Source organism: Phasianus colchicus, chromosome 19 (assembly GCF_987193195.1).
Source record: "Phasianus colchicus chromosome 19, bPhaCol1.hap1.1, whole genome shotgun sequence".
Classification (NCBI taxonomy): Eukaryota; Metazoa; Chordata; class Aves; order Galliformes; family Phasianidae; genus Phasianus; species Phasianus colchicus.
Window position 1 is genome coordinate 2,942,307 of NC_143454.1, and position 23,309 is coordinate 2,965,615.

General features: G+C 56.1%; 1 protein-coding gene across 21 annotated transcripts in view; it reads right to left on the reverse strand.

Moving 5' to 3' along the window:
• EXD3 (exonuclease 3'-5' domain containing 3) overlaps positions 1-23,309 on the reverse strand; it is a 247,190-nt gene that overhangs the window by 9,810 nt on the left and 214,071 nt on the right. For 8 of the 21 annotated variants that reach the window (XM_090121050.1, XM_090121068.1, XM_090121055.1 and 5 more), the window contains one exon: positions 15,109-16,408. The exons of 4 other annotated variants lie outside the window; for them this stretch is intronic. In XM_090121050.1, coding sequence (XP_089977176.1) covers positions 15,926-16,408 — 483 coding nt within the window. In that variant the 3' untranslated portion in view covers positions 15,109-15,925. Of the gene's footprint in view, positions 1-15,106; positions 16,409-23,309 lie in introns of those variants that run through there. 9 more of the 21 variants (XM_090121048.1, XM_090121047.1, XM_090121046.1 and 6 more) reach the window with 2 other exon arrangements.

A 23,309-nucleotide genomic window follows, 5' to 3' on the forward strand; every position in this document is an offset into this window, starting at 1 on the left:
ATAAGCCACTTAGCAGCAGCGCCAATTAGCTGTAATAAAAATTGCAATTCATTTTTTCTTGTCACACCCTGCCAAAACGAGACAGAAGAAACGAGGTGAGCAGGGCAGCCTGCCACCTCAGTAAGGCACGGGGGCCAGCGGTGGCCTTGGGCTGGATGCTCCACTCCTGCATCCCGGGGGCCGGGAGCAGTTTCGCTACGGCTGGTTGCACGTGAGGGCAGGGGAGACTCCCACTGATGGGGAGCCCGGGAGCAGGACGGGGCAGCTCCCCGCGGGCTCCGGCAGCCCCGCGCTCTGTGGCACGGACGGTGTCTGTCCCCGCAGGTGCCCGGGGCCGTGCGTCCCGGCTCAGCCCCGAGCACACCTCCGAGGAGGAGCAGCCCGTGCTTTCTCACGCTAGGGCAGCCCTTTGCCAGCAAACGCTTAGTCACTGGTAAATCCCAGCCGAGATCTGCTCTGCCCGCTGTGAAACGGATCTTGGCTGCACCCCCGCTGAAGCAATCCCAGCGCTCGGGAGCCATGGCGGGTGCGCTTTCCCACGGCAGCCCGGCTTCCAGCGCCCCGTGTGAATCAGCCCCGGCGCGGGCAACGTGAGCGGGGCCGGCGCTGTGTGCCCGGCGTGGCACATGTGCAGGCGCACGGGCACCGGTGCTGCTGGCTGCCAGCCGGGCACAGCCGGCAAGTGCACCCCGGCTCCCACCGCCGTGCTGGGTGTGCTGGGCGCTGGCTCTTTGGCTGGGCAGGGACGGCTGAGATGTGTGTGTTCTCTTGGTCTCTGCTCACCATGTCTCCGTCAAGGATTAGGAGTGAGTCTGGTCCGTGCCGGCACAACCTGCTGTCCCCACTTTGGTCCCTTTCTGTTATTTTCTGTTCCCCTCTGCCCACCAGTTCTGTACTGCAGCGCAGGAACCAGCAGCTCCGCAGCTGCTGTCCCACTGCCCAGCACCCACCGCACACGCAGAAACTCTGCTTGCAGGTGTTCTGCAATGCCACCACCGAGACTTATTAGAAGGAGATTAGAAGGGGTGACACCATCAGCCCCAGACCATGACATCACAGCGAGTCAGCACAGCCGGCACCCTGCGCTGGGACATCCCCAGTCTGAGCAGCCCAAGCTGTGCCCAGCATACCCAGCACGGCACAAGGTGTGCAAGGCCCCCAGATGCCTTTTGCAATGCTGGGCTGTCCAGTGGCTTTGTTGTTTCGGATGGTGACCCTTGCCTCTCCCAGCCCCCCAGGGGCAACTGCACCGCAGTGACGCACAAACCTCCCAGGACTCGAGGGACTGGATGCACCAGCCTGGAGCTCCTGGGCCATCTCAGCATCTCCACACTGTCCCAGGTTCAACAGATCACAGGAGCCTTTCTGGGTCTTTAGAAGGGCCCTGGGAGCTGCTCTGAGTCCAGGTGGAGGCTCAGAGGCTGGTGCCTGGCACCTGGAAGGTCAGCAGTGCCGACTGGAGAAGGTTCAGACCTGCTCCTTCCTCTGATATCCCAGAAAGCTGCTCCATCAAAGTGCTCCGGAGTCACTTTGGTGGTAGAAGAGTTGGCCCCATAATGGTGTCCAGGAGTATGTGTTTCTCCCATTCGCTCTGCAAACAGGAGACACCAGGCCAGCATTGCTCACAAGTGCCGAGGCTCTCCTTGGCACTGGTTTTGCTGGTGATATGCAACTCTCTGCCTGGAGAGCTTCTGGCTTAGGAAATCCTCAGTGTACCAACACTGGCTGTAAAGGACAACATCAGTAGTGCCCGGAGTGAACTCTCTGGGGCAATTCAGGGCAGCTCATGTCAGGACAATTCCCAGGGCGTCTTCTGCTCGCCATATCACAGGGCCATCCAACTGCCACCTGCAGTGATATCTCTTTTCCTACTCACCGCCTACCCTCTTCCCTTCCTTTCTTTCCCTCTCTCCAAGATGGATATCATGTGGTGAAAGGGCCACTCCTCCGGATAGAGCTTGCAACTCTCATCCTGGTTGTGAAACCACAGCCCTTGAGCATCCAAGAGTTTCTCTGGGGACATACTGAAATGGAACGCTCACCACATTGGGCATGCAGGATGCTCAGGCCCAGCACAGGTTGCCCACGTTGCTGTCCCACTGCACAGACAGGCCTGCCTCTGTGGGACCCCAAAGCAGGGGGGGGACAGGAGGGAGGGGGATTGTGGGAATGTCAGTGACAAGAAAATCAGATCACCACCACTGGCAAATTCCAATCACGAGTCAGGGTTTGATGCCTCATGCTCACCTGCCTCCATGTGTGTATTTTCTCATGTTTTTTCCCAACTCTCTAGCTCCTTCTTGCTGCAGTTACAGCTTTGATCTTCAAATGCTCTTCTCCTTCTCTAATTGGGCTGGATTCCCCTCAGCATCTCTGAGCCCCATGCACAAAGTGTAGACCCTATGGGTACAAAGGCGACCTCCAAGCACAGCCCCTGGGACAGCCACACATCCAAGGCGGGGTCAGAAAGCAGCGGGCTTGCTGCTCCCCTTCCCTGGAGAGCCAAGAGTTTGTCTCATCCCCTGTCATATCATCAGTATGCTGCTGCTGCACGTGGCACTCCTGCCTTGGGTGCCAGCAGAAGCCATGCTGGGAGATGGGTCACCATATGGGATGGCAACCTGGGTACCGCCTGCTAACCCTGGCTGTGCAAGGAGCACCGGTGTGCGCATGGCCACAAGAGGCAGGAAACGTGGTGCTGGTGGAAACACAGGGTTGCTGGTGGGTTCCTGGGATCACGCAGGGGCATTCTGGTTCACAAAGAGGGAAGGGCTCTGTTTATTGACTCATTAACATCACTTCCCTCATCACCAGCCAGGTACTCTGAGAGGTCTCTCAGGCAAGTGCTGACCTAGCCCAACCCTGCTAAGCTGGTAAGATGACATGGGATCCCATGCCAGCCCGGTATGGCGTTCCCACTGCTTTTTCTGCTCCCGCTTTGCTGTTAGTCATCTGTTTCTGGAAGGTTTCTCATGCATAATAAAGTGTTTCAACACTTGCATAAGCCAGCTCTTCTCATGAGTGACCTGCTGCATTTCCCAACGCTTTCCCTAGGCAGTCCTTCCGATTGCCACGAAATACGGAGTTAAAACATGAAGTTTTCTATCCCCCTCGGAGGCAAAAGGTGTGGGAAATTGAACAGATAAGAATGCCTTTAATTAGTATCATTTGCATAAGCTCTGGGAAAGGCTCACCTGACAGCTAGAAGGGCCTCATTTGTCTGGGAGCACGAAACAAGAACCACGGGCACTGAAACAGGCAGATTAGTGGAGCTGACAAGATTGGGGAGATAGAGCCAGCAGAGGTCAGCCCCGGGGAGCAGAAAAGTGGCCAGGGCTGCTGCAACCCGCGGCGGGCAGCACTCTGGCTCCAGGCCTCTCTCGAGCCTTCCTTCCTTGGGACAACCAACTCCCAGCTCCACGTGCCAGCACACAGCTGCTCTGGGGAAGGAGAGGGAAAAGGTAGCACACACAAGTCCTCAGGTGGCTTGGAAAGGCTGCCAGAGTGGGCTCAGCATCCAGCAGGGCTGGGGCTGGGGTTTGCCTTCCACCTCTGTCCTGAGCTCCCAGGCCATCCCATCCTTCACATCTCCCTGTGCACGCTCACTCATTCCTCCACATAAGCATTTGGGTGCTCCTCTTGGGACCCCAGCAGGTGGGTGCCCGCTGGGGAGCACCCGTGGGGTTGCCCTCGTGGTGGTGGCAGCTGTGCCACGTAGTGCCACGTAGTGCCACACCGTGCTGTGCTGTGTGATGCCATTCTGTGCCATGCCAGCTGCAGCAGCTGACTATGAATGCGCTCACTCCTCTCCGCACACGCGTGCTCACAGCAGCAGGTCCCTGACCACAAACCCCGTCCCGCAGCCTCGCCATCGCTCTGCCTGGGGTAGTTGGCTGCACTGAGGGCGACTTAATCGTCAGTGACACCAAAAACCCTTTTCCGTACCTCAAGGCCTTTGCAGTGATGAGAATCTCACCCGACATTGCACCTAAACCCACATGCAAAGCTGAATTTCCCAGGGGAAAAAAAGTAAGATGCTCAACCCCCCACTCCTGCTGCGTACGCTCACATGCACCCCCTGCATCCCTCCGTTTCCCACAGCTGTGCCTCAGCCATCTCAAGCCTCACTTGCTTGGTTTCTCCTACAGACTAGCAGAGCTGGGCTGCGAGCTGCAGATGTGGGGGCTGAGTCCCTCTGAAAGACTCAATCTGCTGCAGCACCCTTGACCCAACCTTAACCGTAGCCTCAAGCCCTGTTTGTACAGCACCCAGCACAACGGAGTGCTGCTCCAGGACAGGATCCTAGGGGTTACAACAAGTTTAATAACAAAGCCAGAACAATAATAACCGCCTTATAATGAGGTTTCTCAGCATCCCCAGTGCCTTTATTTCAGGGTGCGCTCCATGCCAGGAGCTCCAGGGCTGGCCCCTTCCCTCGCGCTGCCTGACTGCTCTGCCTCGGCTCCTCCAGCCCTATGCTGACACTCTGCTTTTTGCCTGCATAAATCAACCTTCCTGCTTTATATCCACCTCTGAGTGAGGGTGAAACCCTCCTGGGTTTGCATCCTGCAGCCATCGGCTCCAAGGAACACACCTCCTGTGGGGCTGGTTCTGAGCCATCCCATAAGAGTCTGCACCATGGCAGGAGCAGGAGTATCTTGTCCAGCTCTTCTTTCTACAGGGAAATCCACCCCTCAGATCACTAGCAGTCCCACACAGCACTGCTGGGCATCACCAAAATGCACACCGGCCCTACTGGAATTTGTTTTCTGCCTGATTCAGGTACCACACATTGCTGCAAGCAGAGCCCTCACTCTGCCCTCTGTCTCTGCACCAGGTCACACAGTTTCAAGTGAAACTACTCTTGGGGCTCTGCTCTCTTCTGCAGGTGCTAGGAAAGCATTAGGAAATTACGTTTACAGTGTACTAAGCCAAATGCTACCCTTATTCCAGCTTTCCCTGGCTTCCTCTGGCAGCTGTCCCTCAGGACAGTTGGGGTCACAGGGCCATCTGTAAAACATATGCCAGAGGGTTTCTCCCCCTGCCCCGCACTGAGCCCTCCAAGTTTTCCCAGCTACCATCCTTGCCCAGGAAGAGCTCTGCTTTTCCCCAGAGCAGCCTGCAGCCTTGTGCAAAGGTCCCAGGACACCCTGTGCCAGCTGCTCCATACACCCTCCAGCCAGCCCATGTCTTTGGCACCCCAACCTGCTCCCTGCTGCCTCCTGCAGAGCCCTGGGCAGGGGCACGTGAGCGGGGGCTGAGCTGGGTGGTGATGGCGGTGGCCGGGGAAGCCGGGCTCACATTTCACCTTCTATTTTTATCTGGGAACCAAAGCCTGCCCGTGGTGCAATCCGGAGGTCCCCAGGGGCCCCTGGGGGATGCGCTGCCTCCCCATCTGGAGCCAGATAGCATCAGCTCGCTACCTGCCTTCCTTGTCAGCGTGCCAGACCTCCTGCGAGAGGGCAGCATCTTCTGAGGCACCCAGGCATCCCTGCCTACGGTGTGTAAGGCAGGGGAGTGTGGATGTCCTAGTCCTCATCACGCCAATCGTCCAGCACCCAGCATACCACCAGCAGTGCCAGCAGTGGGATGCAATGTCCCTGTTCAAGCCCAGCCCCAAACCCATGCCACGTACAACCCCCGGATGGCCAGGATTCACCTCCAGCCCCTGTGGTTGGAAGGCAGCAGGGTGAGTTTGGGCTGGAAAGGGAACAGGGCACGCGAGCGGCGGCAGCATCACAGCAAGGAGCCATGCGGGGTGTGACAGCAGCACCCTGGTAGCAGCAGCCTGGCTGGTCACTGGCTCGGCACCCATGGGTGGCTCCTGCCATCCCGCAGCACAGCTCACAATGTTGGTATGGAGCCAGGACCTGTGACGATGGCACTGTGCTGGATCTGTGGGATTTTGTTTAAAAAGCGACAAAATAGATTTAGTTGATAGAGTTACAATAAAATGGAAGCATCTAAAGCCCAAGGTGCTTGCTTGGCTTGCAGGCTGTGCTGGGGTGGGGACTCAAGCCAGGACCTGGTCACCCTAACCTGGCAGTGCTCTCCAGACCCGGGATCACCATTTTGGAGCAGCAACATCATGGGCAGCATCAGAGCACAGCCCAGAGCCTCTGTGATGGGCACCAGGACAGCTGAGCCCCCTTCGTCCCTCAGCCAGCAGCAGCGCCTGCTCCTTTAATTGGGGCGAGACCAGAAGCTGCAGCAGAAAACGGGAATTTAAAAAAAAAAAAGCGTGAGAAAGGAAATCTGAGCAAGGCCTGGAGCGATCTAACCAATCCAGCGGAAACAATAGCCCAGGAAGAAAAACCAGTTCCTACACATAAGGTAGAATAGGCTGGGAACGGCTGAAGGAGGGGACGGGAAGGCCAACCCTGAATTCACAGCCTGCAAAACAACCCTGCAGCAGGGCCGGGCTGCCCGCCCCGCCGTGCTCTTCCCGCAGTGCCTGGGCAGTGCAGCAGCCCCACAGGGCAACACGCAGCTCAGTTCCTCCGGTTGGAGCTCAGCACCCATCAGTAACTTGGCTGAGATTAGTGCCCATGCTGCCATTAGCCCCGAGGATGGGATTAGCCCTGAGGAAGGTTGCTCCAAAAGCGGTCTTGGGGTAGCTCCAGGAGGGGGGAAGCTGTTAGTGATGGCACAGACCTGCCTGGGCACCACCGCAGCCCTGTGGGTCAGGAGCACAGGCACAGCTCCACAGCTCCTTCCCTCCTCCCCACATCCCCCAGTGGAGAGGGGCAATGATGAGTGCCTTAAAACCTGCAGGGGTGCAGATGAGTGATGCGGGCACATCGGTGCTAGGGCAGCCTGTCCGTCTGTCCTCCCAGACACCCATCCTGGCTGGCGCACGCAGCGGGGCAGGTAAAGCAACTCCATCACGGTGCAGGGCTGCTGAATGCGGCCCCACACTTTGCACCTCCATGTGCCAAGCTGTCCCCAGCACCCTGGCATCCCCCACCACACTCTGGCGGCGCGCTCTCCGCCTGCCCCAGGACTTGGCCTCGCCTGGCGTGTGCAGGAGGAGCCAAAGAGAGCAAGGGCAAAGCCGTTCCCAGCACATTTTTCTGCTTTGACACACTCGCCAGCCCTCTCAGGCTGCAGCTGGGTTCCCAGCACGCCGCCTGGCCTTCCCAGCCCGCTCCACTCAGCGAGCAGCGCGTGGGGCCCCGGATTCCCCAGTTATCTGGCAGGGAGCATTACAGGACAACTGCGGCAGGCAGGCGGGGGCTCTGGGTTCAGGCCCCAGGCATTGTCTGCGTGGCCCGAAGCCGCTTTGGGTCCCTGCACTGAACCGGAGCCCACAGCTGGTTCGGGACCGAGGGTCAGGAACCTGCAAGGATCAGCTGTGGTGTTCTCTAAGTGCCCAGGACACGCATTGAGACGAGTCCCGGACAGCCGACAGGCAAAGCCAGCCTGCAGTTCAATAATGAAATAAAGATCCTAAGGCAGAGATACCGCATTTGCAACACTGTGGGGCCCCTTGGGCAGCTCGCCAGCAGCCTGGTGGAGGCACGCACTTTGCCTCTCGTTTGGCATGTTCTCACTGACAGTGTCCAGACGAAGAACAACCCCTGCCCAGCTCTCTGCTGGGGCAGCCCGGAGCCGTGTGGGGCTGTGCGACCCCTGGGGCAGTGATGCTGGGGCTCCTCTCCCCACACACAGCCCTGCCACACCGGTGGCACCACAGGCAGAAGCAGCACCCCTCAGTGCAGCCTTTGCTTCCCAGTCACAGCACCTCCCAGCTGAGCTCCACAGCCCGGAACCCCAGACCCCCCAGCACCCCTGCAGTGCTCACCTCCTGTCTCACCACCTCACTCTGGTGCTTCCATGCTGGCTGCCCCCACTCCTATCACCCCTGTGTCAATTCCCCCCCATGCCAACCAAATTTATTTAACGCCAAGCTTTTCCTTGCTCTCTTTTCCCATCCCTATAATCTCCTAGGCCTTTCTAACCAGACGCACTTCAGCTCCTTCACATCTTGCTGACATGCTTGCTCCAGGTCGTGGCACCTGGCACCCAGCCCATGTGGGCAGCTGGGGCAGCCCCAGCTACCAGAGCCCCCTCTATGGGGATGACACCAGGGCCCTGCTGCTAGAAATCCCAGCAGCTTTCTTGTCTTGGATTTAGCAAAGCCCATCCAGTCCTTTTGTATTTTTCTCTTTCTTTTCTTTCTTTCTTTCTTTTTTTTTTTTTAAGAACAGAATAGAACGGAATAGAACAGAACAGCTCAGTTCAGTTGGAAGGGACCTTCCAGTCCAACCGTCTGACCCCCTCAGTGCTCACCCCAGAAGTTAAAGCACCTTATTCAGGGCATCATCCAAATGCCTCTTGAACACTGACAGGCCTGGGGCACCGACCACCTCTCTCGGAAGTCTGCTCCAGTGTTTGACCACCATCACAGGAAAGAAATTATTACCAGTGTCCAGGTTGAACTGCAGTTCCCCCAGCCCAGAGCTCTGCTTGGCTGCAGGAGGTGCCCTGACAGCCAGCTCCAGCCTGCAGAGCACAGCAGGTCCTGGCAGCGCAGCGGAAAGCATACCCACACATGGGTGGAAAATGGTTAGAGGAGAAGCAAACAGATGAAAGCAGATTTGACATTTTGCAGAACAGAAGGGGACGGAGCAATGCTGGGGATGAAGGGGAAATAACCTCACGCAGGCCTCCTACTGAAGGTTTCTATTCCAACTCTCAGCTCTGTGAGACATCTGACAGCTCAGCCTGGGGGTGTTTGCCACCATCGTGCACCCCTGGTCCCACCGCAGCAGTGGTGCAGCTCTATGGGGATGTGGTGGCACACACTGCTGAGGGCTGGCGGATGTGTGCAGCCACCAACACAGCCAGACATCCCCTCAACTGTCACCCATGGGTGAGGGTGGTGGCACCCTGGGGAGCTGGAGCTGCTCAGCTCTGGAAAATTAAACCGTGACCCCATCCTGTACACAACCTGCCACAATGGGTGGCTTTCTTGGGTCAGCAGGTGGGAAGAAGGAGCAAATATTTGCCTTTGCAAATGTGATTGTTGCCATTACAGATATTGTGAAGCAGGAACGTGCTATCTCTCACGTAATCTTTCAGAGCCCAGAGCAGGAACATGGGCTGGCCAAGTGGATCCACTTCTCCCAAGGTCGCCATTTGTCACCACATTGTCCTTTGGGTCTCCCCTGGTGACTTTCTGTTTCCTGAGCCAGAATCTTCCATCAGCCAGGAGCTCAGCGCAAAGAAATGGATTCCCCAAGACAGGTTTTACATCCTGTTTTATCCTGGCTGCCCTTTTCTCCTCTCTGACGGCTGCATGTCCTGTCCCAGCCCCAGTGACCCTGCAGCACCAGTCTGACCACATGGACTCAGCAGTGCCCACCTTATCCTGCCCATCAGCATCCCAGCCTGACCCTCATGGCATCAGGGCTGCTCTCTGCCCAGGGCTCCTCTCTGTGGTCCCAGCCCAGGTACAGCCCTGGCAATGCAGCAGCTGTCCAGGTGTTCCAGATGTGGAGGGCCACCGTGTCACCAGAGGCTCTCAGTGAGGACCAGAACTACCCCTCTGCCTCCATCATGTTTGACAACCTCTGCTGATGGAGATGCACAACGTCTGCAGGCTTTGCTCTCCTTACAGCTCAAGAACTAACTTGAATCTTCCCTGCTATAAGTCAGGACTTGTCCCTGTCTTCATGTAGGGTACAGGGATCCCTTGGACTGTATTTGCTCTGTTAGCTCAAAATCAGCCACGCTTGTAAGGGAGAAAGCCATTCTCAGTACACTCCTCTTGCAAGGCCAGTGGTTCTGAGTCAGATACCTGACAAATACCTTGCAGAGGGATGAGGCTTCAGGGCACATGGATGGGGTGGGAGCTCCAGAAGTTGTTCCAGGGCAGGGGAAGTTGCCAGCACTCTGAGACCAGTGGCTCTGAGGAGTAATTGTAGCATCCAGACCAATGTTCCTGATCCATCTAGGCAGCTCTGGGAAGATGGGAGAAGGTGACGAGCCCCACACCATGGCCCCTGGCATGGACCCACAGTCCTTTTGGTTTCCTGCAGCTGCACCCAGTTAGGAAAGTCAGCAGCTGTGTGAGGATATTTTGGTTCGGTTCACCAAACTTGGTACTACTGATAGAACAGCCAGAGCATCCCCAGGGATGGTAATTTATTCCCTGGAAGGGAGGTATTTAATCGGGACAGGCCTCCTGCCTTTGTTACACATCTTCCATTGGCTGAGTGCCGATGGGCCTCCAGCTCTAAACCTGGATTGACATGGCTGCAGGACAGGAATAAACCTGTACAGGATGTGCTGCCTAAGGAAAAGCCTTCAGCAGAACAAGGGTGGGAGAAGGGGACCAGTGAGAAGGAGGGTGGTGACAGAAACTTTTGGAAGGTTTGAGTGATTTGAGTGATGTGATACAATGGCTGCAGATGGACTCTGGCAAAACACTTTCAACACAGAGGATCTCAGGGGGAGCACCACCTTTGCAGGGAATGAACATGTGCATCTTAGCTAAAGGGGCACCACCAGCTCTTGTGGCTCTTCTCCAAGAGGATGTCCCAAAAACAGTTTCAGAAAGAAGCCCATGCAAACTGGGAATTGGGACCTACAGGGGGAAAATGCATGGGAGACATTGGGGTGAGCAGCTACAGCACCAAGTCCATGCCAGAAGACCCCAGGAAATCTCTGCAAGGAGATGCCACACTGATTCCTACCACCTCCAGCCTTCAGATGTGGTGCTGTGATCCCATCAGATGCACATCAGTGGTGTGTGAGCACACCCAGCGCACAGACGGCACCCAGGGAGCTGACACACTGCATGCTGTGTCACACACACAGAAGGGTAAAAGAAAGGTAATAACAGATCAACTTAAGGCAGAGTTTAGGCTTTTTCTGGTCCCAGTTTTGCTGTCTATGGTTTCAGCAGCAAACTGGAGAAGAGAGTCTGGAGAGGGAGACAGATGGAGAGAGGAGCGATGCAGCCTCACTGCAGCGCCTGTTTCTACTCTTTCACAGAGCAGCATGGCATCAGCCAGCATGTACAAAACCTGAATTTCATCTCTCAAAAAAAAACCAACACCTGAATGGAAAGTGCTGCTGGGCTCTTGGAGGTTATGCTGGTGGTGTGCACCCATTCCTTGCATTCCTCCCCACTCCTGTGGGATGGTGGCAGGGTCACTGTGGCCAGGATGGCGGCTGGGCTGGGGGCTGGGAGCCTTTCTGCCTCCAGGCAGGGCTGGGTCTCTGCTCCTCACCATGGGGCTGTGTCCCCACTGGGGGCTGTGCTAACACATGAAACCTCACATCTATTTGAGCCACTCTCAGCATCACTCAGATGCAGATCTCTCACCAACCAGCACTGCATCCCCGGGTGCCATCGCTCTGCCTGCAGTGCCCCACATCCTGCCACGTGCTTGGCTACAGCGTTGTGTCCCCACAGCCACCACCTTGCCCACACACTGGATGCTCCAAAGCAGGAATCCTCGGGCTCACCTGTCCACCCAAGCACAGCTGGAGGCACACTCTCTCCTCCAGCACCAAAACACCCGAATGGAAATTGGGGTGCAGGGTGAGGCTGTAGGAGCTCCGGCTGCTCCGTGCTCCCATCCCCGTGCCGGCTCCCTCCCGGGCACATGAGCGAGGGCACAGTGCCAGCAGCTGATGGGAAAGTTCAGGGTCGGGGCGAGCTGCAGGGAGAGGCACATAAAGGACTTATTGTGCCGCGGGTCTCCCTCGGCTGTGCGTGTAGAAGGCAAGCAGTTAAAAAACAAAACGCAGCCCAGAAATATGACAAGACACCTTTTTCCCAGGCTGCTGTTAAACTCTAATTAAACATTTCAGCACACTCAAGCAAGGGAATGTCTGCTTCTCAGGCCCGGGCGATCTCAGCTGGAAAACATCTCCTCTGGTGTGAACAGCCTCGCACAGTGTGACCCAGAAAGACTCCCCTCTGCCTGCACTGATGTGAACGCACACGGCAGGGTGGGAGACCTGCCTGCACTGCCTGGAGCTGTGGGTCAGGGCTGCATCCTGAGGATGTGGGGCATTGCAAACTGCACAGATCACGTTCTGCACCTGGGCTGCCCTGGGTACAATGCGGAGCCAGGCTCAGGGCCATCCTGAGCACGGCCTCTGAGACCCTCAGATTGCCCACTACTGAAGGGCCATGAATCTGCCTCACTGCTATCGGCTGTGCGTGAGCTCTGAGCTGAGACATGGGAACCCTTCAAGCAGCGCTACTGTAAAACCAGGCAAGGCCAGAGCTGGCATGGTGCTATTTCAAAGAGCGAAGAACAAACAAAACAGCACAAAAGAGCAGAGAAACAAAGCCAAGCACTGCAGGGAGTGCCGGGACTCCTCAACCACAGCAAATGAGCAGAGGGGCACAGGGTTTGATCTGCCCCTCTGCAGGTCCCCTCAATACCCAGCACTGTGATGTCTGGTGCCAGGTGAGCACCACCACAGGGGCCCTTCTTGGCAGCACCCAGCCACCAGCCCTCTGCACTTTATCAGACACAGACTTAGATTATCAGCCTCAAAAATCCCTCAGCACCTTGTTTCCATGCACAGACCACATAAAGTGCATGGGATGTGCTGTCTCAGGGGCTGCAAACCTACAGAGAAGCCTTTGGTGGAACAAGAGTGGAAAAAGAAGGGGATCTGTTGAGAAGCAGGTTGGTGACAGAAACCTTTGGAAGGTTTGAGTGATGTGATGCAACAGCTGCAGATGGACTCTGGCAAAACACTTTCAACACAGAGGATCTCAGGGGGAGCACCACCTTTGCAGGGAATGAACATGTGCATCTTAGCTAAAGGGGCACCACCAGCTCTTGTGGCTCTTCTCCAAGAGGATGTCCCAAAAACAGTTTCAGAAAGAAGCCCATGCAAACTGGGAATTGGGACCTACAAAGACTCACCCCACCTGACATGAGGTCAGAGCAGCAAACCACACTTGGTCTTGCTGGGGCCTCAAGAGCTGGTGGCTTCCCACATGCATCCTCAGCATGAGAACTTAACTAAGCCAAGAAAACCCTCCTGAGCTGCTGCATGGTACAGCAAGGTGGCTGTTTTTCACCAGACCTGCAGTCAGGTCAGTATCACAGAACAGTGCTGTGCATGAGCTACAGTTCCACCACTGCTCACAGATGCCCCTGCCACAAATTGTGCCACTCGCTGGCACTCTTGACACCCAAGAAAGGGTTACCATGAAAATCTGCAATTTCTGTAATTGCTGGGTAGTGGGAAAGTGCTGTGCCCTTCAAGGCTGGGATCGCAGGGACAGCCCGTGTGAGGACACTGTAATTTGGCATCCCGTGGGGTGGAATTTGGCAGAACTGGTCTCTCCTGCTCCGAGGACATTCCAACACCCTGTGCGGGCAGTCTGAATTAAACTAACTGGATAAACACAGCAGCTGGGGGTTATCCATCTCGAGCCCCTTCGCTTGGAAAGCACCAACGCTGCTCTGTGCCCTGCAGAGAACTGTCAGCTTGGCACAGCAGAATGCTGAGCAGCACCCGCAGTGTGCTGGGATGGCACGTGAGTGTCCAGGGCTCGCAGCCCCACAGCAGGAGCCATTCTGGGATGGGGACACCTACAGGGCTCATCCCCTGCCTGACCATGCTGCTACAGCAGGACAACTGGATTTTAGGCAGAAATCTTAATTTTTCAAGAGCTACCAAGCCCAAGTAGCAGCGGCCTTACATGCTCTTAGCCAGACAAGCAGGCTGTGCTGTGGTGGGCTGTGCAGGACGCATCCATCCCCAGCTCCAGGTCCACCCTGAGCTGTTCTGACAGCCCAGCCCTGCTTTGTGTCCGGGGACATGGCAGGAGGTGACGGCTATGGGGACCGCACACGGGGCACATCCAGCAGCCTTCCTGCTCTCCCCTGGGTGCTCGTGACTGGGCAGTGCAGAGCACTGTGACACCAGCAGCTGGTGATGTGGGTCGGACCCTGACCTGTTGGCCAGTTGTTTCCCAGGCTGCCCTCCGGAAGGAAGCGCGTGCCGCCGGGATGGAGCACGACGTGGGGATAAAGGCACTGCGATGCACTCCTCCCCCCCTCTCTGGGCAAGGCAGGGGGACGCCAGCTGCAGAGGGAAAAGGTTCCCAGGATGAAGGTGTTAAATGCCCTTCTCCCGTGCTGCTGTCACCTCGCAGTCCCCGGGGTGTGAGAATCAGACTCTATTATCCCCTCATTAGGAACTAACATACTGTACTAACCTTTTCACATGAAAGCTACAGTCTGTTCGCCAACAAAAGCTGACGGTTTGTTCCCAGGAGTGGAAAAAAAACAACCCAACAAGCACTTAGCAGGGGCTTCGGGGCCAGCCATCCTCTTGGTGCTGTGGGGACCACGGTGAGCCCCCACCACTACTATGAGGGGGGATGGGGCTTTCGAGCAAGGGCAGCTCCTGGAGTCCCTTCGCCTGTTCCCCCATTGTGGGACTGATGGAGCTGTGGGTATGGGTGCACTGCAGAGAGCCCTGCTCCATCTGGGCACGCTGCCTGGGCTGTCCCCAAGGGAGGGGATCCCGCCTGGCTGGCAGAGCCCTTCTGACCACCAGTGCCACCATGGCTGCTCCAAGCTTCCCCTGAGCACCCTGCAGGGTCCTGTGCTGCTGAGCAAAGCACAATGCAGCCTGCGTGGCCCAGAATCCCCACTCCCCTTCAGGTTTCCTCCTGGGAGCTGCCACACTGCCCACACACCCACCCCCAGCAGCTGCTCAGCGGGGCTGGGAGAGCATCACAAATCTGTGAGACCCACGGGAAAACCATCAGCAGGGTGAGTGAGGCTGCAGGCCAGCAGGATGAGCACAGGGGATGGCTCCTATGCCTTCCTTGGATGCCAGCAGGCACTGCTTGAGAATATGAACAGTTGGAGTAACGTCCTCCTTTCCCAGGCTGTTAGTTAAAGGAGACCTGCCAAGGGCAGAAACCTGAGCTTCTGCCTACTGCAGCTTCTTGAAGCTGAGACAACAGAGACTCTAGAGCAGAGATCTGGAATGGAAAGAAGTTTCCTTGGTTTCTTTACCTGATCATCTGTCCCATTTTGGGCTGGAGACTTTTGTCAGCTGGAGAAGTTGGTCTTGGGAGGTGCCCACAGCAAGTGCTGAATCCTTCAGAAGCACAACCCAAGAGGGTTTCACGCCCCTGGACAAACATCTGCTTTCCTGCATCGCTAGGAAACCCCTGGAGCTCCTGGTTCATTTGTAGCCCTGCAGCCTCAACCAGATCATTGTGTCTGATGAGGAGAGCAGGAGGAAAGAGGGACACATGCCTATTTTTACACCGTATTTCCCCCCGCCCCCTTATTGCTTCCTTCCCTGCTTGCCTCCTCCTGCACCCACTCTGCAGCTGGCTGTGAAGGCAGCTCCCCCCCAGATGTGCACCACGGCTCCATTGTGGAGAGGCAGGTGGGTTTGGCATCACACATTTATTAGATCCTGGCCAAGACCACAAAATCATTTCTCACAGGCTGCAGGCAAAACTCTTCCAGAGGCTTCGCTGCCTCCTTGTGATGCAGTGAAGGAGCTGCTGGTGTATCCTGCTTGGCACAGGAACTGAACTAAACCCAGTGGGATGTCTCCATGTGGCCTGGCTGCTCTCCCTCTGCTGAGGCACCTGCAGCTGCTCTCCTGCACTGGTGGAGCTGCACTTTTAAGGAAGTCTCTTTTCTTTTCAATTGCTGCAGTCTGACTTGGGTCATCAGGTTTGACCTGAAGGTGCCAGAGGATTGCAATTCAGAGGGAAGCAAAAGTATGATTAAATGCAGGCTGTCCCCCACTGCATTTCTGTACTGGTTTCAAGGAGCCCTCGCTTCACTCCAGAGCAAAGTGTGCGTGTTGCAGGCAGGCAGAGGTGTGTTGTGGGATGTTGGCTCATGCATGTTCCCAGTGGTTTGCAGCAGAAGGCAGGCAACTTGTACAGAGCATGGCAGCATCATGTCCAGGGAGCAGAGGTCAGCATGCAGGCCACCCCGTGGATGCAGTTCAGAAACACTTTTGAGCCACAGCTTGAAGCCAGTTCACGGGAGGGAAGTTTTGTGTGAGATGAAGTGCAATCCTTACCCAGCAGCTGGCACGGATGTGGCAGGAACTGGTGCAGAGGGGAGGTGCAGGGCTGAGCCGGGGGCATGGCCAAGAGCCCGGTCCTCCCAGCCATTGTCCCTGGCCTTCCCATAGCTGGTGCTGAAACCACTGGTGCTCTCCAGGGAGGCAGAGCAGAGGTGATCACACTGCTGCCACGAGTGAGGATGGGCCAGGAGGGCTCACACAGCACCTTCGCCCCAGCTGGGCTCCCTGCTGCTCGTCCCCAGTACTGTGCTTGGGGCCTGCATGGGTCCAGCGTGGAAAATGCATGGTGGCATCCAAGAAAGCGCACTTGTTCCTGGACAATGCAGTGGCCCCAAACCTGCTGGGAGACCTGGACTCCAGCCAGGAGACACAAATGGGGAAATCATTTTAGAGGCTGGCCCCAAATCTTCTGCCTGAAGTCTGCCTGAATGTGGTTTCAAACAGGCTAAGAAACAACCAAGCAATGAAAATTAACTCCATATGCAACATTTTAAGTTTTAAAAACTTAAGTGAAAACTTAGTGAATGCCTCCCTGCCCCCCACAGCTTTTTCAGTTCAGTCCATGCAACAACGAGCACGATACAGCTGTGGGCTTGCAAATCCCAATTCAGAGACTTCTTTGGCTCCATCGTTATCACTACCGAGCACTCTCTGCTGGTCTCCAAAGCCTTGCTGACCCCCACCTGCAATGCCAGAGGGCTCAGATGCCTTCCTTGGATGCTGGCAGGCATCCCCAGAGCATGAGGCCAAAAGCACTTACATGCAGAAACGATGCACAAAAATGAAAAACGCAATATAATCAGCTACCTAGGTGGAATCTTAGGGGAAAGTAATATACAGTTTGGTCTTCAAGGCTAAACCCCAGAGTGCAAAGCAAGTCAAAATCCAGTCCTGAAGGTCCCAGTTCTTCTGGGACTGTGTGCACACCTGCCAGCGCAGTGGCCTCTGGTCCCAGTGCTCTTTATGAGGCACTGGGGAAAACCTCACAAAAGCAGGAGGTTACCAGGACCTTCGAAGCAAAGTGTCCCCAGCAGCCTGGGAGACAGCCACTAGGTTTGTGTTGAGTCAGATTCCCCTCATGACTGCTGCTCCCGCAGCTTTTGTCCAGGCCCAGGATCACATAAAGGGGACCCACATTGGTCCTTTCTGTGCCCTGCTAGAACACAGAGTCTGAGTGGAGATGGCAGAGGAGGCATTGAAAAATCAATCTGAAAAGCTGGACTGATGCAAGTAGCCCCTATGGCCAATACGGGGACAGCACAGCCCCGACCCAATGTGCTCCACAGTGTTGCCCCACTCCTGCTTTGGGCTGGGAACGACAGGGGACAAGACACACACAGTCCCAGGAGCACATGTACGTGGCACATGGGGTTTGACTGTGCGGCTCCTGGGCGATGCAGGCAGAGATGGGTCATGCTGTCCTGTCTTCCGCAGCACCAAGCAGTGCCAGAAGGATCGGGATTTTCCTGATCTCCTCTATGGATCTGCTGCCAGGACTTCAGCACAGAGCGTAACCCCGGTGCTCCCAAACTCTGCACATACTGCTGCAAACAGGCAGTCTCACCCCATAATGCTGGCTCCACATCTCTGGCCAGTTCTGAATGCTGCAGAGACACATGTGAAATTTTGGGGAGTCTTAGGGGGGGTGGGGGAATGTCAGGGCTGCTGAACCCCCCATGGCTCAAATCCCACGTTTCCTGCTGGCATCCCATCCAAAGCAGCACTCAGCCCCCCTGCCAAGTGTTGCCTGCTCTTTGGGAAAAGCAGCAAGATTTTCTCACCGTCAGCACAGAACCATAAATCACTACAAATGGCCCAGAAAACTCCACCCCACCAAGGCTGGCTCGGTGCACGAGGCGGCACACACTGCTTGGAGCCTGGGGGCTGTCACCCTCTGCCACAGGCTGGTAGGAATCAAAGGACCCAAGACCAAGCTGGTGCCTTTCCTTTCCCATTTCCAGCCTAATTTCAGCCCTTGGAAACGGACTTTCTAGATCACTGGAAGTGCTGTAGACATTCAGGATCAAACACTCTCACTTTCCTGGGCTTCATCATGAAGACAAACAGAATTATGGAAAATAATAGTCCAGCAGAACGCTTGAGCCTTTGTTTGGCAGCTGCCAGTTGACCTTGGAGCTGCAGGAGCCACAGCTGCATCCCAAAGCCCTGAGTGGAGCTGATGGGAGCACAGCTTGGCATAGCACCGCATGGCACAGCACGGCACGGCACGGCACGGTACAGCTATGAGCGCTGCTTGGTGCTGCTCTTCCCTTTGCTTTGCTGCCCACAGGCACGCCCAGCAGAGCAGCAGCTCTTCCTGCTCCAAGCACATGCGGGTTAGCAGCAAGAGCTGGGTGCAAATTGTGGAGAACAAGAGAGACTAAGTAGAAAAATCACAGTTTTTCCGCTAAGGCAAAACGCAGGCTCCTGGGTGATGCATGCAGTGCACACAGCCCATGGGCCGCAGCCCTGTTCCAGCCACTGCCCCAGGGACAGAGCTGTCCCCATCACATCAGCAGGGCGGTCAATGGCGTGGATGAAATGGGATGGGAGCAGCACGGGGATGCTGCAACACAGGACTTCCGCACAACGATGGAGCCACAGGGGCTGGGAGCAGCAGTGCCCGCTGTACCACTGCCTCCTCCCACACCGACACCAAGCCCCATCCCACCGCTCGGCTAAAGCCCCAGCCACGGCCACACGGCTCTGCCTGGGAAAGCTCAGCAGCGGAGATGACAGGGAAGCCAACTGCTGGGCTGCCCTCCCCTCCCGGCCTCTCCCTGCCGGCTCTTTCATCTCCAGACGTGCGGCTCTTTCATCTCGGCCGGCCTGTGGAGGTGTGAACAGCGTGGGGTCCCACCAGCACTGCGCCCAAATGGCCGCGGCCTGCAGGGCCTGGCTGCAGCCTGCCCGCCATCACTGCCTGCCAACACAGCGATGGCTGGTCCAGGAGGTGGTTGTGAAACCTATACACCCCCATCGTGGTGTCCATTGGGGTGTCTGGGGACAGGGGCATGGCTAGAGGACTGTGAATCCTTATAAGCAGCATTAAATAATGTGCTGATGGCTACCAGCTGCAAAGAGAATGCAGCTGGGTAATGGGAGAAGCTGGAAGAGAATGAGACCAAGAAAGAGGAAGACAAGGTGAAGAAAAAAAAAATGGAAAAAAAGAGAAGAGAGAAAAAGAGAGAGAAGGGAGAAAAGGAGGAGGAGAAAGAGAGAAGAAGGGGAAGGAAAAGGGAAAGGAAAAAGGAGAGGAAAAGAAAAAGGGGAAGAAAAGGAAAAGGAAAAGGAAAAGGAAAAGGAAAAGGAAAAGGAAAAGGAAAAGGAAAAGGAAAAGGAAAAAAAGGAAAAGGAAAAGGAAAAGGAAAAAAAGGAAAAGGAAAAGATTCACCCAAGCACCCAGAACCAGAACTCCTGTGTGACATGGGCAGCACCTCTGAGCTACACATGGTCCCTCGAGCAGTCCAGGGCTGGGAGCTGCCCTCGGGCACTATGCACCAGCAGTGACAAGGAGCAGAGCCAGTGCTGGCAGTGAGCACAAGAAATGCTTTTGCTTCACACTTGCTTGAGCAACAGAAGCAAGCAGGAGCAGTGGAGCATTGTCACTCAGCCCCTTCTCAGTCATGCCTGTCCCTGCAAGGCCCAGGTCCAAGGACATGTGGGCTCTGGTGGCTCCCACCCTGCAGAGGTGAGAGAGCAGAAAACAAATCCAAAAAAGCAAACGAAGAAACTGCTGTTGGTGTAACTCCCTGCCTGGGGTCAGTGGTGCTGCATGCAGTGGGGGTCGCACAATGCCAGGATGGGCACAGCACCAGCACTCGGTGTTGGGAAGCCCCACATCACCTTTGCTATGTCAAATAACTGCACCCCAAAAGGCTGTAACTAACACCCAAGAGTTCACACACCACCAAATGTTTCTTCTGCTAAGAGCAAAAGTGATGAGTTGTGTGAATGGTGATGCTTGTGGGGCGGGGGGGGGAAGATGCTCTGAAGAAGAACAGGAAGGGTCTAAAGAGCAACCACAGCTCCCAGCTGCATCCTGGGTCACAGAAAGAGGGACAGAGAACCAGTGGTGGAACAGCAGGGGAAAGCCAGCACATCTGGGATGGTGAAAGCACCCACCTTGCCCTTCCCATCCAACACCCTTTACACCCAGTCACAGTGGGAGGATTTGGGGAAGTGGGAGGATTTGGGGAAGTTAGCACTGCACATCACAAATCCTTACGGGGCACCACAGACCCCATTCTCAAGCCTGTTTTCTTCCTGATCAAATGCTGAATAGCAGTGAAAAGGAAGCGATTAGTATCAGTTGCTTATTGAATTGTTTTATAGCCTTGCTGAACCCAGAAGTTTGATGTCCATCCAAATTTAAATTCACCTTGTAGAAGGGTCCCTGGACTCAAAGAAATGCAGTCTGTTGGGACATGGGGACATTTGCCCTTGGTGCAATTTGTGCTTTAATGCAGCAGAAGAGCTCAGGCAGGTGTGTGCAGCACTCCCTGCCCTGTCCTGCTGACAGAGGAGACCCTGCAGAGGTGGCAGAGGCAGGCAGGGCGGGGGGGCTGCAGGGCTCTGCCACCCTGTGCTGTTTGTTTCTCTCTGGAAATCCGGATCTCACCTATTTAAATAAACCCTCCGGGAGGTGCAGCAACAGGCCTGTTGTTGAGTGCACAGGAAACAGCTGCATTCGATTAGGCAGAGCTAATTTGGTGGCTCTGATAGCCTGGGAATAATAATAAAAAAAATCCTCTCCTGTTGCAGCACTATTTATTTTCTATAGGAAAATCAAACAGAAAGTAAACAGCCCATCAGACAGCGGGAGGAGGCAGGCAGGGTCCTTTCAGCAGATCTGCAGGGGTGGGAGAACCAGCGATAACACACGTGGATGGTTTATCCAGCTTCCCAGAGGTACCACATGGGCTGGAGGTGTGTGGTGTGAGCGCAGGGCGCAGGCCGGCGTGTGCAGAAAATGCCTTTGCAGCAGATGGGGTACCCAAGAGGCAGTGGCTGGAGGGATCTGCTGGGATCCTACCCAGAGCATCATCCCCAGGGGCAGCGGGGGCTGTGTCTCCATGACTGTGCACCAGTAGGGCAGGATGTAGTTCCCTCTGGCCCTATGTGCCAGGGAATGTGAGGAGGTGGGGTCCACAGCATCAGCAGCAGCCCAGGGAGCACAGCTGCTTTGGCGTGGGGCAAGAATGAGCTGACCCCAGCGGGTGGTGTGTCTGAAAGCATCCTGCCTGCTCCAAGCAGTAGAGAAGTACCACTGTCCCCATGTCACCCCCATCCCCATCCTCATCCTCGCCCCTCAGCCACACACGCTCCCCAGCTCACCAGGAACACCCCGCGCTCACCAGGTGCTGACTCAGCAGCTGGACACAAACCAACAGTGCTGCAGCACGTGCTGCCCTGGGACTTGGCCTCAGGCACGCATAGGGCTGCGGTGGCATTTTGGGAAAGGGCACACAGATGCAGACAGGTGGCGACTCACTTCTCCCCCCCCAGGAGAACCGAAGCAGCGTGCACTGCAATCCAGCTTCTCAGAAGCTGTTTTCCATTTTTTTCACATCTCTTTGAAAAAAATTGGCCGTTGCCCAGCCCTAACTGAGCTAAGCTGCCCCTCCAGCTCCTAGACTCCCAAGCGGCCGCCAGGACTATTTATGCTGCTGCCCACACAGATTTCCCAGGGAGGGCAACGTGCAGTCCTGGAGAGGAGCTGCAGCCGAGCAGCTCAGGCTTTTGGTAAGAGCTCTGCTCTCCTCTGTCCCACTCGTGCTGCCTCATTTCTCCAGGGTAATTCCAGTTCACAGAGCAGGCTTTTGTTTTTCATTCCTGAGATCTCCAACATGGCAGAGTGCGGCTGGAGCACGAGCAAGCAGCAAGCACAGTCATTGCTCCCCCCTTCTGCCTCCCTGCTGGAAGCCTCGGCACAAAGCCTCAGGGTTGTGCTGGGACGTGGCCATTCAGCCTGTTTGGCTGCAGCACTGTGGAGGTTTGGGGTGGCTTTGGAGCCACATGTCCCCATTGGGGACCCTGAAGGATGAGAGGACAAAAGCCACAGCCGGCCACGCTGGTTCAGCACAAGTCCCAGGCACCCTAGGGGGACTCTTGGAGCTCAGCTTATTTTTGGACATGAGAGATGTGCAAAACCCTGGACAGAAAAAGGCAGCTTGCAGGATTTGAGGTCATCTGTAGGCCCTCACTGCCAGGTCACAGGGGAAAGCTGGAGGAGGGATAGAGGGATTTTCCCAGCAGGCTTCCACCCTGGCATGCTACGTGGCTCCAGATGCTCCGCGATGCTGTAGCAAGCCTGGGCACCAGATGCAAAGCAGCTGAGCTTCATTAAGCCTCTCAGGGCAGCTTTACTGTACACTACACAGTGTTTCATCAGGGAAATTCCCCACCCGTTCTTTTTCCAAAAAGAGGCCGGAGCAGGAGGCTCTGTGGTGTGGGCTGGACCCAGCTCTGTGCTGCCCCAGGCCCTTCTCCCATCTCTGCTGGGTATCTGCATGGCGACTGGACCTGTGTAGCAAGCAGGGGCTGGAGATCAATGGAAATGCTCAGACACCCAGAGAGCAGCACACAGACACTGCTGGATCTACAGCGGAACATGGCTGGTGGTGGGCAGCACACTCACCTCCAGCAGCAGTTTCCTGGCGTGACTTTTGGCACGGCCCTGCCTCGTCTGCTCCAGCTGGGAAATATACTGATAACACTGAGGCTGAGATAAAGCAAAACACTCTCCAAGCTCCCTCCCCACACCCAGTAAGCCCTGTGAGGGGAAAAGCACGCTGCCAGCCCCTCCACCAGCTCCAGGGCTATGAACGCAGGGCACCCTGGTGTGCCCCGAGCACCGGGCCGGCACCACAGCACTGCAATTCCCACATAACCCGAGAGCCTGGCAGTGAGCGGGGGGCCCTCGCACGCCTGACAATAGTGCTTTCCTTCCCCATCAATAGCGGCGAGATGCACGCTGGGCTGACACGGAACTGTGCACAACAAAAGCCAGTGTCCGAACAAATCTTCTCAGGCGCTGGGTCCCCCCGGTGACCCGGGGTTAGCCCGGACTTTTGCTCCTGCCCGGCCCTCCGGAGCAGGAATGTCCCTCTGCGCTGCGCCATGGCTGGTTCCCACGCTTCCAACCTGCTTTGCTATTTATCAGCACCGAGCCTCTAATCCCCTTTGTGAAGGTCTGATTCAAGCTCAGCACAATGTGGCAAAAAGGGGGGGTGGGGGCGGAGGGGGTG